Genomic DNA, 13,873 nt, shown 5'->3' with positions numbered 1-13,873 from the left:
TGATCTTGTAGAATTGCAAGCAAATTTCCTTACAAATGCAGTGGAGTTAAGCATTGAAATTTAATTGTGAATAGTAATGCTTAACTAGCATTCTCTCTCTCTCTCTCTCTCTCTCTCTCTCTCTCTCTTAGCTCTTGTGTGGGCAGGAGGAGTGTGTCCAGTCACTGTTGGAGCTGGAGGCATCAGTGGTGCAGGGGGACTCCAGGGGTCGCACCGCGATTCACCTGGCTGCAGCGAGGGGTCACGCATCTTGGCTGAGTGAACTGCTCAATATTGCCTGCGCTGAACCCCCGGTACCCCCATTACAAGACAACCAGGGATACACGCCCCTACACTGGGCCTGTTACTTTGGTAAGTCATTGTCCATTCTGATTTAAAGATAAATTGGCAATCAATGGCAGGTTGGGGAATGTTAGGGAAACCATTTTTCAGGAAACAATCATTATGTTGGCTTGAAAAATATACTGTTATTCTACAAACTTGGTTTAGTGTTTTTCTAAAACCAAGACCAAAATGATCAATTGTAACTCATCATAAGCTACATCCACCAGACTTGGCACAGATCTTAAGGTTGTTCTGATACTGGTTTCTATGTTTTTTTTTTAACTGATTGGATTTATGGTTTTCCCAGATTATTGAATATCCCAAAAATCCCATAAATTTACATTGACAGAATGTTTAAATGGGCCAAGACTCTGTTACGGAATGTTTGTGATTTCAAACTCCAACTGTCTCTGTAAGGCCTGTATAACCTATAATTTTCAAACTATTTCAACCAATGCTTTTTAAAGCCAACATCAAATTTTGTCTTTATAAACTTTACCTATCTAGTTATTTTTGCAATTCTGTTTCGTGAAGAACTGACGCACAGAAATGACAAACTTTACCTATAAAGATTGTTTGTTCTCCATGATTATTTATATATATATATATATATTGGTTGTTTATACCATGTACATTGTTTTATAAACAAAATGTAGCTTTTAAGGAGTACAGTGGACTAGCAGTGTGTACTTGTGTGTTACAGGTCAAGATGGCTGTGTGGAGGTCATACTTGAACAAAGAGGCTTCCGCCAGTATGATGGAAACCTCTTCACCCCACTGCATTGTGCTGTGTATGTCTGCTGTTTTACTCCTATAATGTCTATCGTTTTTTGGCCTATTTCTGTTATTTTTATTTCAAACTTTCTAAGTAACTGAATCTTCTGTCCTGCAGGGTCAATGACCATGAGGCTTGTGCCACCCTTTTAATAGAAGCCATGGGATCAAAGATTGTAACTTGCAAAGACTCCAAGGGCAGGTTAGTTTGGTGATCCATATTGATACTGATAACAGTCCTATACTGTAATAGATCTTGTAGAATTATGCCTAGAGTGACCCCAAAATTTGGACATAAAGTCACACTTAAAACTGTATGAACAATATTACATTAGATTACCAATGTCAAACCAAGTGAAATAATGAAACCACATGCACATTTTTTTCAATTAAAGCATTTATAAAATAGAAGTTTGTTAGGTTTTAAATGATAAAAAAATAGACATACTGTTCAAAATAAAGGCAAGAAGAATTTGGTCACTTTCTGGTTTTCAAATGTTAGTGGAACATTTCCATAGTTAAATTGATGGACCACATCTGCTACAGTACTGGGGCACCTATGTGAAAGTCCGGTTACCTAGTGTAACCTCGGTTCTCTGAAGGAAAGGAGTGAGACCCAGACCACTCTATGGGAGGTGCGCCCCTCGCGAGACTGCTCTTGAAGCCTTTTTAAACACTCTTTTAGGCAGCAGGAATTAGCAGCTGAGATTGAGAGCCCCGCCTCCTGAATAAAATCAGACAGTAGCTCAATTCCTCTTTAGAATAAACAGCTCTGAATGACGGGGGATTGCGGGGCCCTCCCGGGCTGTGTCTCATTTGTTTCCTGCAGAGAACCGAGGTTACACTAGGTAACCAGATGTTCTCTTTCAGTCAAGTCATTTCGACACAGACCACTCTATGGGAGACGCAATACAGTATACATTATTCATCCATCTCCAAAATCAAACTTCCTGCCCCTAGAACAGCATGAGCCACATTAAGCACAGTTACATCACGCCTGTAATACTTGACAAAATTGTGAGAAGAGGCCCAGCTTGCAGCTGCGCAGATATCCTCAACAGAAATACCTTTTAAATAAGGCCAAGGATAATGCCACAGCCCTGGTAGAATGAGCTTTAACAGGATGTGAAAGTTCTTTCCCTGCACAATAATAAGCACAAGTAATAGCCTCGACTATCCAGTGCGAAAGGCTCTGCTTAGATAAATCACAGCCTTTAACCAGCTCAAAAAAACATACAAACAATTGTTGACAAAGTCTAAAATCCTTAGTCCTGTCAATGTAAATACACAAAGCGTGAACAGGGCAAAGAGCGTGCAATCTATGGCATTACACCGATGAAAAGGGAGGTGGGCAAATGCTGACAATCAAAAAGACGAACATGCATAAGCCTTAGTGACTTTAGGTATAAAAGCAGCATTTGGGCATAAAATCACTTCAGAGCCGTCAGCACTGAACTCAGTACATGACATATGCATCGACAGTGCATGAAGTTCCCCAACGCGCTTCGCTGTGGCAAGTAAGAGAGCTGTCTTTTAAGACAAGAGCTTATTATCCATCTCATACAATGGCTCGAACGGTGCTTCACACAAAGAATTCAAACCAACTGTCAAGTCCCATGATGGAAACACTAATGTAGGAGTCGGGCGAAGCCAACGAACACATTTTAAAATGGGGTCTCTAATTCCACACTTAACCAATTGCAATAATGTACAAAATTCGGCAGCTAGGATCCTGACTAGGACCAGAACAAGTGACCAAATTACTCCTACTTTTGGATTCCTTGCACTGGCTTTGTCATGTATCGTGTTGATTTTGTTGTGTATAAAACAATTATGCTTTCATACAAAGCACTGCATGGTCTGGCTCCTCAGTATTTGTCTGAGCTTTTAACAATATACACCCCCAAGCATAATCTGCTCTCCTCCCAATCTGGTGTTTTGGCTGTCCCACAAACACGCTTATGTTCCATGGGTGATTGGGCTTTTTCATCTTATGCTCCTAAATTGTGGAATTAAATTCCAGTTGATATTCGAAAAGCACAGACTTTTGATATTTAAAAATTTTATCTAAAAACATACTTCTTCATGTTACTTGTAGCTTTTACTTGATTATTTTAGATTTGTTTTCTGATTTATTATTAATTGTTTTTTTAATTGTATTGTGCATGTGTATACATTTCATTAATCTTGATGTTTTGTATTCATGTGTTTGTTTTTACGGTGTAAAGCGCCTTCAGAAGCTTCTTTTAAAGGCACTATATAATTTTTTTTTATTATAATTATTTTCGTTAACCAATCTCCCTGTCATATTGACAGTAACAACTCAACCCTCAACAGCAGCACACCTACAAATTGCAACCTATAACCCCTCCATATAGTGCCGAGCACCCACAGGCAGGATTCGTAAGCATGCCATGTTGGGAGTGAATTGGAGAGCATTCCCACAGTCAGAGCAGCACATGGTTTCATTGCACCCTCTTGTGGACATTTGGGGAAGGTCACTGAAATTGCCCCTGTGACAAGAAGGGGATTACCCAATTCTTTTGAATTGAAATCCTTTTTTTAATGGATTTTGAATTTGTTTTATGCCAAAAAATCATTTTTGTTTTCAATGCAAATTTTGTGCACTGAGGCAGTGAGAACACACTGTGGGAATTTCTCTGAACTTTGCACTGTTTTCAACAGACCCCTCACTACAAGTGGGGAAAACTTTGAACGAGGGGAGGCAGGGAGAACTAAAATGAGAACTAAAACACTGGCCTCGCTCCTCTAAGGGGATTGTGGGGCAAGCACATAGCTACACCTGCTTCTTATTTTTCTTGGGGTGGTGCATCCCTGAGGTCTCGCCGTTGCTGGAGGATGAGGTCTCCTCGCTCAAGCTGCTTGTGGGGCAGCAACATTAGGAGCATGCTCAAGCGTCAAGGTACAATAAATAGTCCTTATCCATCATCTTGTAGAGGCTAAGCCATAGATGGCATTGAGCTGCCATTGTCAAGTCTATGGCATGACCCACTGATTGGTTGGAGCATCTTGTCATCCTCATGACAAAGTCCATAGCAGTGTGTATTTCGGTCCATATGTCCTTAACTGGCTTGTCAGCCTGCAGCTCAGCCACATACGCATGTAGAAGAGAAACTGAGTTCTGAGCTCTAACTACGTGCACCTGAGACTTGTAGATTTTTTTCAAGAAGTGGGCTAAGACCCTCTGCTATCTGTGGGGCAGTTAAGGCACTGAATTTAACCCCAAATTCGTTTCAGGGGCCAAATAGGCAGCTTAAGGCAATCCAAAAACCCACTGTTCACAGCATCATCCATGTCCAAAAATGCATTAAATCCTGCAACAGGCACGCAGAAAAGGGTTTATCCCACATTTTCGTCATGTCAAGGAGACAGTCCTCAAATGCTGGGATGATAGTTTTAGAAGCTGATGAGGACTGAGGAAGAAAGCTCCTGTCCAGTCTGTTGGCAGCCTGTATCTGAGGAGCCGCAGGCCATTCAACAGCAAACTGACAAATAGGTCACCCGCTGTGAACGGGTCCTTCTGAGCACTAGGGAGGAATCGCCGTTCTAATCATCCTCTTCTGAGTCATTATTGTCTTACTCAGAGGGCTCATCCTGCTTGGCATGAGGCGGATTGAGCTGTGGGTTCAATTGTGCCACCCATTCGGCTGTGTGAGCCTTGTCCTCTTCCCGCATCACCAAATTTGAAAGGAATGGGTCTGATCTAGGCCCTGCGATGGACTGGCGACCTGTCCAGGGTGTCCCCCGCCTTTCGCCCAATGTTAGCTGGGATAGGCTCCAGCCCCCCGCGACCCTGTACACAGGATAAGCGGTTGATGGATGGATGGATGGATGGATGGATGGATGGATGGATGGATGGGTCTGATCTATGACAATTAGGTGGATAAAAACTCTAAAAACTCCGGGCACAAAACCGCATCCTGTAGTGTTACATGTGCATGCTCCAGTCTGAGACATGAAGCACAAATGTGATGCGAGTCTTTCCTCTTGATATTGTTCCCACACGTCTTCGGGCAAGGCCACACTTTGTGACATGTTTTATGCTTTATATTTCCTGTTGTCAGCAGCCAATTCCTGGTGTTTAAAAAGGCATCAAGAGCAGTTGTGTGAGGAATTGACAATACTATACATCCACTAAAATGGCCTTGGAATAGTTATTTAAAACTAATTTCAAAAATGGCTCTGAAAGTGATGTTAGTTTTGAGAAAGGTCTAGCTATTTTTTTTTTTAGCAGATGGCACTTTTTTCTGCTTTTTGTAATCCAATGAAATTCATGCTTTTTAAGTGTGGCTTTAAGTGTCCCTTAATAGAAATGAGCTTGTTCAATTTATCTTAATGGTCATTGGCATTGCTTTCAATGAAACACCTTATTAAAGAACAGCTGTCACTCTTTATCAGAACACCTTTGCATGCCGCTGCATTCGCTGGTCACATTGACTGTGTTCAGCTGCTCTTGACCCATGGCGCATCTGTGAATGAAGTTGACCAATCAGGACGCAGCGCTTTGATGATGGCAGCAGAGAGAGGAAGAGTCGAGGTTGTAGGTATGAATTCACCATTGTCTACTTTTGCATCATGCCCCTGTTTATTTGTATTAATTGGGTATGAAAATGTGATTTAAAATTAAGAGTTGAACAGAATCTGTCTTTCAACAGAGTCTCTGCTTACTGCTTCGAATGTTAACCTCAGTCTGACTGACCAGAAAGGCAACACGGCACTCCATCTAGCCTGCAGTAATGTAAGGATCTGCCTTATGCCATTCAGCTGACAATGTCTGTATTTTGACTTTGGCTTAATCATTATTTATAATTATCTAAATATAACTAGAATTATTGAATCATGATTTATTAAATTAATTTATTTTTGGGGCTTTCTTAGCAAATATTATATATGCAATTAATTAAGATTAATTCATCGGCATAATCATTTAATTCATTCCATTAAAAAATTAACTGATTGACAGACGTATTTTTTATATTATTAATGTAAATAATCCACAAATCAGTGGATTTGGCAGTGGTGGCTCAGCGGTTGAGGCTCTGGGTTACTGACTAGGAGGTTGGGAGTTCAAGCCCCACGATGCCACTGTTGGGGCCTTGAGCAAGGCCCTTGACCCTATCTGCTCCAGGGGCACCATATCATGCTGACCCTGCACTCTGACCCCAGCTTAGCCGGGATATGTGAAAAATACATTTCACTGTATATATGCAAAAATGTATGTATAATGTGTGACCAAAATAAAGGCTTCTTCTAATATTGAATTAGAAATAAATGATAAAAATGACTCCAATGGTATTTTAGTACACTGAAATAATTTTTGAATGTTTGTATTAAACCATTGCCATATAATTGAGTTTTTTTGTTTTATAGATCTGTTTTTTTGTTTCCAGGGAATGGAGGAATGTGCATTATTCATTCTGGGAAAACTTCCAGACTCTGCTCTCGTCGCCACAAATGCTGCACTGCAAACGTGAGCTCCCCTTTCCATATTGTGCCACTTCGTTTTAAGAAGCAATTGTTGCTTACCTGTTTGTTTCTCATTCACCTTCTCAGACCTCTTCATTTGGCTGCACGCAGCGGGATGAAGCAGACAGTGCAAGAGCTGCTCTCTCGTGGAGCCAGTGTTCAAGTATTAGATGAAAACGGTGCGTGTTCCTGAAATTAACATCTCAATAGATTCGGTTCATGTTGTTTGTATCTTTTTGGTCTGTGCATCTCTCTATGCCTGTCTCTGTTTTACTCTTCTTTTATTGGTGGCATAGAGGCTTTTGCCAAAGCAGTGGCTGTTTTTCAAAGCTTTGCCGTGTCATGGTTATCCGTTTTTCCCCCAACCATGCATTTGCCGGCCTGTCTAGCGAGGCACTAATGGGATGCTGCTTTCGTCCAATCACCCCCACACCACTGCCCCTTTGATCCACTGCTCGTCCCTCCCCTTTACCTCTTTCTACTTCCCTGTCCCTTTTGCTGTCCCTCTTGCTCTTGGCTGTCTTTCCCCGCAGGTCTCACCCCTGCTCTGGCTTGCGCTCCCAGCAGGGAAGTGGCTGACTGCCTGGCTCTCATTCTGGCTACCATGATGCCTTTCTGCTCCCCTTGCAGCTCTGGAAGTCCTTCCCCAGGTGCCCTGCTGAAATATCTGCCCTGCAAGGCCAAGAGTCCCCAAGGCCTTCGCAGTCCAAAGGACCCCTCCGGCCCCTCCAGCGAGGGCACGACTACTGAAAACGACTCTGACTCTGAGACATTCTGACCCTGGCTCTTTCTAGAGTTTCTTTATAGTGTTCAAAGCACATTGAATCCACAGTTTTGTGGATTTCAGCCTCTGTAAATAAGTGATTATGACATATGTCATAGCACACTTGGTACTCTTTCTTTCTGCCAAACTTGTTTGCACAGGAGATTTTTACTAAAGCCATTTGAATTACATTGCTGCAAGAGAGATAATTAGACAAAAACGTCTTTTGTACTTTGATGTTTGAGATTGCCAAATGCTGACCTCACAATAATCACACTTGAAGTATGTATGAAGTACAAAGTATGTAAAGTGTGGTGTGAATTTGTACTTTTGAAAGCACAAACCCTGTGGAAGCACAAAGTGAGGTTACACTCATTTCAGTTCTGTATTAACAATGGGACCAATTACGTATTTGCACCAACAGAGGAATTGGTGAACTGTCACAAACCTTGATAAGAATGTATATTCCAAATATTTATTTGCAACAAAAGTACATGAAACCCAGTGTAATATGATGAAAATCAATGCATGTTACCATGGTCACCAGTTTTACTTTACACAAGTATTTGACCATTGTGAATAGAATGCTCTTGAACTTTATTTTAATTTAAAATTTTTTAAAAGAGCATTTTTATTCTATATAGATTCATAGATTTACAGACCTGGGTGGTCTAAACCCAAATCAGATGCTTTTGGTGAGTTCCTTTTTAGATATAGCAACAGTGTTAAAATAATACTTCTATTCAGGTCGATTTATAGGTTTCAGTGAGAGGTGATGGTATGTTATGTGAACCAGGATGTTCTCAAGACTGTACCGATATTTATTAACATTTAGATAACAATGGTACTACATTTGTATGCACTTATGTATAGGGAGTAAATGGGTGTTTAATGTTCAAACCCAGGATCATGAGTAACCTACCCTCTTCTGAAGTTTTGTATTTTAAATAAAGTCTTTTAAATAATTTGCACTGGTTAAATTTAAATCTGTTGTAACAGTTTCCTAAACATGCTTGTGGGAGATGTCAGAGTGTTGTCGAATTTGAAGCCATTTTGCTTAGAGCTTTTCCTTTTTCAGGAGTCAAACAAAAAATATGAAGAATGAAAATGTCAATCACTGCTCCACTGTTTGTCTGTTTGCCTCGACACACCGTAGAAAGTGCCACATTGTAGACAGAGTTCCTTGTTCTGCATTTTCAGATTTTGCTTGTGTGTGTGTGTGATTGTGTAATGAAAAAGTCTGAAAATGCAAAGAGAATCTGGGTCAATCAGCTCACTTGACGAGCTTAAGACAATGTTTTTACCAAGTCCTGATGTACATGCCTAAAGTGTGTTCTTTAGGATTCAAAAATGTCTGTACGTATCAGCTCATGGACAATCATCACCAGAGCAGAAGTTGTACACAACTGTCTTATGACGAAAGCACATGGTCAATATTTTTTTCAGAGGAACTGAAACAAAATAAAACTGATACTATCTTGTAGATCACGTGTTTGTCCTGCAATCTGATTTTGAAGGTTCTTTGTCAGCTCAAGTTTCTTTTATATTGATTGAATCACTATTAAATAAAAGTTTTAACAGTTTTGTGTCTGTTTGTTATCCCTTTAAAATAAAATAATACAATTTTGAAAAAAGCTAGATGGAAGGGTTGTTTAATTTTAATTTGGGATAAGTTAGATTTTGCAAATAATTTTCATTCACTGCATGAACTTTTAAAATATATGGGAAAATGTCATGCTATTAAAGAAAATAAATACTATTTTTTTCACTAGCTTACTGTTATAGTTTTTTTTTTGCATGTACATAGAGCAAGAATGGACTTTACTTGCTGCTTGTAAAACATGGAAACAATATTCAGGCAAATTACTTTTGACAAAGTTTGACATTCTCAAGTAAGAATCTTTAAACAGACTACAAACTACAGACGTCTAGATAGTTGCAAAAAAGTCCAATGGCTAAATGCTTAATGTTTCTTTTTAACTTATTTTTGTTACAGTCAAATCTATCAAAATCTCACATTTTTAAAATACCATTGATGGGCTGGTTTGAGTATTTCTGTAACTGTTGAGTATTTTAAAAATAACAATCATGCTTTTATTAATCATGCAATCATGCACATTTTCCCATTCTGATGGTTGATGCTAAAGATCATGACCCACATCTGCCTGATATTATGCTTTAATGCATTGCACTGCTGCTACACGATTGGCTGATTAGATGATCACATGAATAAGAAGGTGTACATGTGTACCTAATAAAGTGGTCAGTGTGCGTATATATATAGATACACACACACACACGATTAGCTAGCTTTGTGCAAGGAACTGATCAAATGTCTTTAATCTTCCCCTTTACCAAATTTCTGAAATCTCATTGGCGACTTCCACCAGACTTGGCCACTGAATTAGAGACTTTTCAGCATAGGTTTTGTTTGTTTGTATTTTCTTTTTCTTTCCAAAGGGCAAATGGAGACTGGGATGTTAAAAGAAACATGTATTTTAAAATGTACTGTACATTAAATCCAAATTTAAATGATAATTTCGAGCATGTTAAAGGAGCATTTTAATGCAAACTAAATCATAGTTGAACCGCATAACAATTTTCAATTGATTCTGTTACTTCATATAAATATCTTGGGATTTTAGTTGATGAAAGTCTTTCTTTTCAGCCCCATATTCAGCAATTTACAAAAAAGCTGAAACCGTGATTTTATTTTAGGAATAAGGCTTGCTATTCTTTTGAGGTTAAAGGAGGCTGGTCTTAGCCAAATTTTTGCCTATGCTGGACTATGGGCAGAAGCATTCATATATAAAATATCACCAGTGTTTGAAATCAGTTGACACCCTCTACCATGGAGCATCGAGATTTATTCTAAACTGCAAAACTGTTACTCATCAGTGCACTTTATATGAAAGGTTTGGCTGGTCTTTTCTAAGCATCCGTAGGCTCAGTCACTGGCATATTTTTTTTTATCTATAAAGCCATTCTGGGGATTCTCCCATCTTATTTGTTCATTTTTTTATATTTTTAAAAGTAATTGTTATTCACTTCGGTCACTGGACCTTTTTTTGTGAACTGTCCCTAATGCTAGAACTAATCTTGGCAAAAGGGCTTTTATGTGCTCTGCTCCATAGACTTGGAATGCCTTACAAGGTAGCCAACAAATGGAAAAACTTGTCCCACTAAGTGTTTTGAAGTCATTGATGAAAGCTTTTGAGACTGATTCTTTGACCTGTCAATGTTTTTAACTAGTGTTGTTAGGTTTTTGATTTTATTTTCTGACTTTTTATTTGTTGTATGTTGTCTGTTGACTTGCTGCTGCCTATCTTGGACAAGACGCTCTTGAAAAAGAGATTTGTGTCTCAAGAGCCTTTCCTGGTTAAATAAATAAAACAACCTTAGAAGGGGGGGAAAAAAAAATCCCTTTATTTCATTTGATATGTGTAACACTTACAAAAATATATGATTTGGTTTTGCATTTTAAAAGCGGTTTACAAAATCCTTATCTTTCACATAAAGCAATAAAATGTATTTGAATCAAATTCCTTTTACCCACCATTTGACTTTGGAAGCACTCCCTAGTTTCCAGAGGAGTCTGTTTAATTATACGGTCTAAATTCAAGTGAATAGGATATTTAGTGAATCATTTTGCATGAGTGGACAGGATTGTCATGACACTGGCCATTCCTGAATCCTGAATTTGTGTCAAAACACAAAATAATAAAAAATAATAAGAAACCTTTCACCAATATTAATAATCTTTAATTACATATCTCTGTACATTTATGACAAACGTTTACATTGTCCACAGTTCAGATTAATAGGTTATAAAAGAACAGTAAGGGTTTTAAATGTTCATCTATTTCAGTTCAATCTTTCCAGTGTGTCTTTGCTTCTGACAACATTGAGGATATTGTGGGGTGCACTATGGTGAAGTCTTTGAGATTTCCAAAGAATCACTGTGAAGAGCACGAGAGAGCAGCATATCCCTTTATAGCAGTGCTGTTCCTTTCTTGCCCATCAGCAGTTGAGTCCAAGACCCGTCCAGTGATCAGGAACCATGAGGAAGTATTTGTCCATGGCCTCACAGAAACGTGCTCTGTATAATTCTGGTGACACCACTGTGGGCATTTTACCTGTCATTAAGAATAGATGTGTCACTGGATGGTCAGACATTCTTAACATGGATTTTGAGCTAATCTTCTATGAATGTCTTGACTAGGATTGGACATTCAGTTCCATTAACATTCTTCTGAAAAAAAAATCGGAAAACCCCTAGCTTTTAGTAGGTCATTTTAAAAAACTTTACCTTGACCACCAAGAATCCCGGTAGACTTGACTACCATCTCCAGTTTTTTATCCCATGTGAAAGTCCGGATATAGTCTTTAGGTAAAAGAACAAGAGCTTTAACAACCGTTAAGACACAATGCAAATTAAAATAAAAGTTTTAAATCTTATGATTTCTTACCAATGATGCCCACAACCAGTTCATCCGTGGCATCGTCACGGCCCACCAGCAGGGAGTAATCGATGATAAGGTGGCTGGACAGAAAGTGGGCGTCGCTGAGGATGGCAGCACGCAGAATGGCCTTGCAGTGGGAGCGGATATAAAGAGGATTATCATGCACAAGTTTCAGAAGGTTCTCATCCAGAAGCACCACCTCACAGCTCTCCTTTCTGTGCTCCGTTTTCACATTCCGGTTTCTCAGCGATCCTTTCAAGTCAAACACCTGCACATCCCAAACACAATGTTAGCCTCTATCACCATACATTCATTGCATCTTTTTCCATTTAATGAAAGTGATTGTTGTTTCAGGCTAACAATCTGCTTAAAATCTGCTATGGTGTTCCATGAAATAAAGTCATTTGGGGTTCTAACAACAGACTTTTCATTTTTGGGTAAACAATGTATTTAATATCCGAGTGTTCTTAAGATCTCTTTTTTTTTATTTTATTACAAATAAATGTACCTGTGCCATCTTTCGCCCATAGAACAGGTTTTCCATCACTAAGAGGTCCAGTTTCTTCTCTGTGTTGTTCTGCGAGTTCTTGTAGCCGATACGATACACTCCCAGAATCTTAGCAAGAGCCGTGGGCCGCTGTGAAACAGACGTGAAAGAACGAGTTCATTCACAATACAGTAACCTCTTCAACATTACAAGCATATTATAACATACTGTGGCTTGTTATTGTATGCTTTTTTAATTTCATTTGAATTAACTCAATGCCAAATATAGTGTATTGCACTTCTCATTTCAGCTCCTTACCTTTTGCTTAACTGCTCCTGTAATGTAAGTGAAATAGTAGGGCGCAAAGTCTAAGAAGGACTGGACCTCTAATCTGGGCATTTGCTTCAGAATAAAGCGATCATCTGAGGAGAAACCAAAGGCTTAGCAAAATGCATACAATAACCAGCAAGCCTTCATCAAACCATGACCTTAATCAAGGAGATATTTCATAAAGCATTATTTCTACTAAAGGTTTCTTCTGCACGCTCACACCTTCAGTGGCGTAGAAAACTGCCCCAGACTTCCCACCACGAGCCTGCCAGTTTACACAGCGGGAGAGTGATTGCACAAAGTGCTCTTCTAAGCTCTCCATAATCTCTTCCCTCATCTTGTTAAACTCTTCTGCGTAGTAGATCCTGCAGTAGAACTTTGCATTTGCATCTGAGAACTCTGTATCAAAAGCAAGATTTTCAGATGAAATATGAAATAGTGTCCAGTAGCTTTCTAGTAGCAGGATGCACCTTTGAACACACAAATATTGTTGCTGCCAGAGTTAAAAGGATAGTGCACCCATAAATGAAAATTATTTCATCATTTACTCATGTATTCAATCCAAGATGTGTGTGATTTTCTTTCTTCAGCAGAACACTAACAAAGATTTTTACAAGAATATCTCAGCTCTGTAGGTCCATACAATGCAAGTGAATGGTGATCAGTCCTTTGTAGCTCCAAAAAGTAGATAAATGCAGCATTAAATTAATCCAAATGACTCCAGTGGTTAAATCCATATGTTCAGAAGTAATATAATAGGTGTAGGTGAGAAACAGATCAAAATTTAAACCCATTTTTTTATCTAAATATCCACTTTCACATCTGAAAGCGAAAGTTAAAGTGGAGATTTAGAGTAAAAAAAGGACTTAAATGTTGTTTGTTTCTCACCCACACCTATTATATTGCTTCTGAACATATGAATTTAAACACTGGAGTCATATGGATAACTTTTATGTTTCCTTTATGTGATTTTTGGAGCTTCAAAAAGGTCTGATCACCATTCACTTGCATTGTATGGACCTACTGAGCGGAGACATCTTTACTTGTGTTCTGCTGATGAAAGAAAGTCATACACATCTGGGATGGCATGAAGGTGAGTAAATGATGAGAATTTTTCATTATTGGGTGAATTATCCCTTTAACACACCGAACACATTAAATAATGGAGAAAGACATTCATAATGGCTAATTTATTTATAAATTAAATCCAGACGTGACTTGTTAACATATTACTATTTTTTCTTT

At 38.9% G+C, this 13,873-nt stretch overlaps 2 protein-coding genes across 7 annotated transcripts in view; one reads left to right on the top strand and one right to left on the bottom strand.

The window, feature by feature from the left end:
• Positions 1-9,010, top strand: part of LOC127658980 (serine/threonine-protein phosphatase 6 regulatory ankyrin repeat subunit B-like) — a 37,672-nt gene extending 28,662 nt beyond the window's left edge. For 4 of the 5 annotated variants that reach the window (XM_052148573.1, XM_052148571.1, XM_052148572.1 and 1 more), the window contains exons 21-28: positions 132-351; positions 1,028-1,115; positions 1,217-1,300; positions 5,518-5,663; positions 5,775-5,857; positions 6,510-6,589; positions 6,673-6,764; positions 7,119-9,010. In XM_052148573.1, the coding sequence (XP_052004533.1) occupies positions 132-351; positions 1,028-1,115; positions 1,217-1,300; positions 5,518-5,663; positions 5,775-5,857; positions 6,510-6,589; positions 6,673-6,764; positions 7,119-7,363 (1,038 nt within the window). In that variant the 3' untranslated portion in view covers positions 7,364-9,010. The remainder of the gene's footprint in view (positions 1-131; positions 352-1,027; positions 1,116-1,216; positions 1,301-5,517; positions 5,664-5,774; positions 5,858-6,509; positions 6,590-6,672; positions 6,765-7,118) is intronic. The other variant, XM_052148574.1, reaches the window with a different exon arrangement.
• A 1,748-nt stretch (positions 9,011-10,758) lies between these two features.
• LOC127659057 (1-phosphatidylinositol 3-phosphate 5-kinase-like) overlaps positions 10,759-13,873 on the bottom strand; it is a 39,491-nt gene continuing 36,376 nt past the window's right edge. For both annotated transcript variants that reach the window (XM_052148685.1, XM_052148686.1), the window contains 6 exons: positions 12,851-13,027; positions 12,617-12,720; positions 12,320-12,448; positions 11,818-12,079; positions 11,658-11,732; positions 10,759-11,484 (listed from right to left, as the gene is read on the bottom strand). In XM_052148685.1, the coding sequence (XP_052004645.1) occupies positions 11,369-11,484; positions 11,658-11,732; positions 11,818-12,079; positions 12,320-12,448; positions 12,617-12,720; positions 12,851-13,027 (863 nt within the window). In that variant the 3' untranslated portion in view covers positions 10,759-11,368. The remainder of the gene's footprint in view (positions 11,485-11,657; positions 11,733-11,817; positions 12,080-12,319; positions 12,449-12,616; positions 12,721-12,850; positions 13,028-13,873) is intronic.

Source organism: Xyrauchen texanus, chromosome 18 (genome assembly GCF_025860055.1).
Source record: "Xyrauchen texanus isolate HMW12.3.18 chromosome 18, RBS_HiC_50CHRs, whole genome shotgun sequence".
Taxonomy (NCBI): domain Eukaryota; kingdom Metazoa; phylum Chordata; class Actinopteri; order Cypriniformes; family Catostomidae; genus Xyrauchen; species Xyrauchen texanus.
The sequence above is the reverse complement of the archived record's forward strand: the minus strand, read 5'-3'. Positions and strand labels throughout refer to the sequence as shown.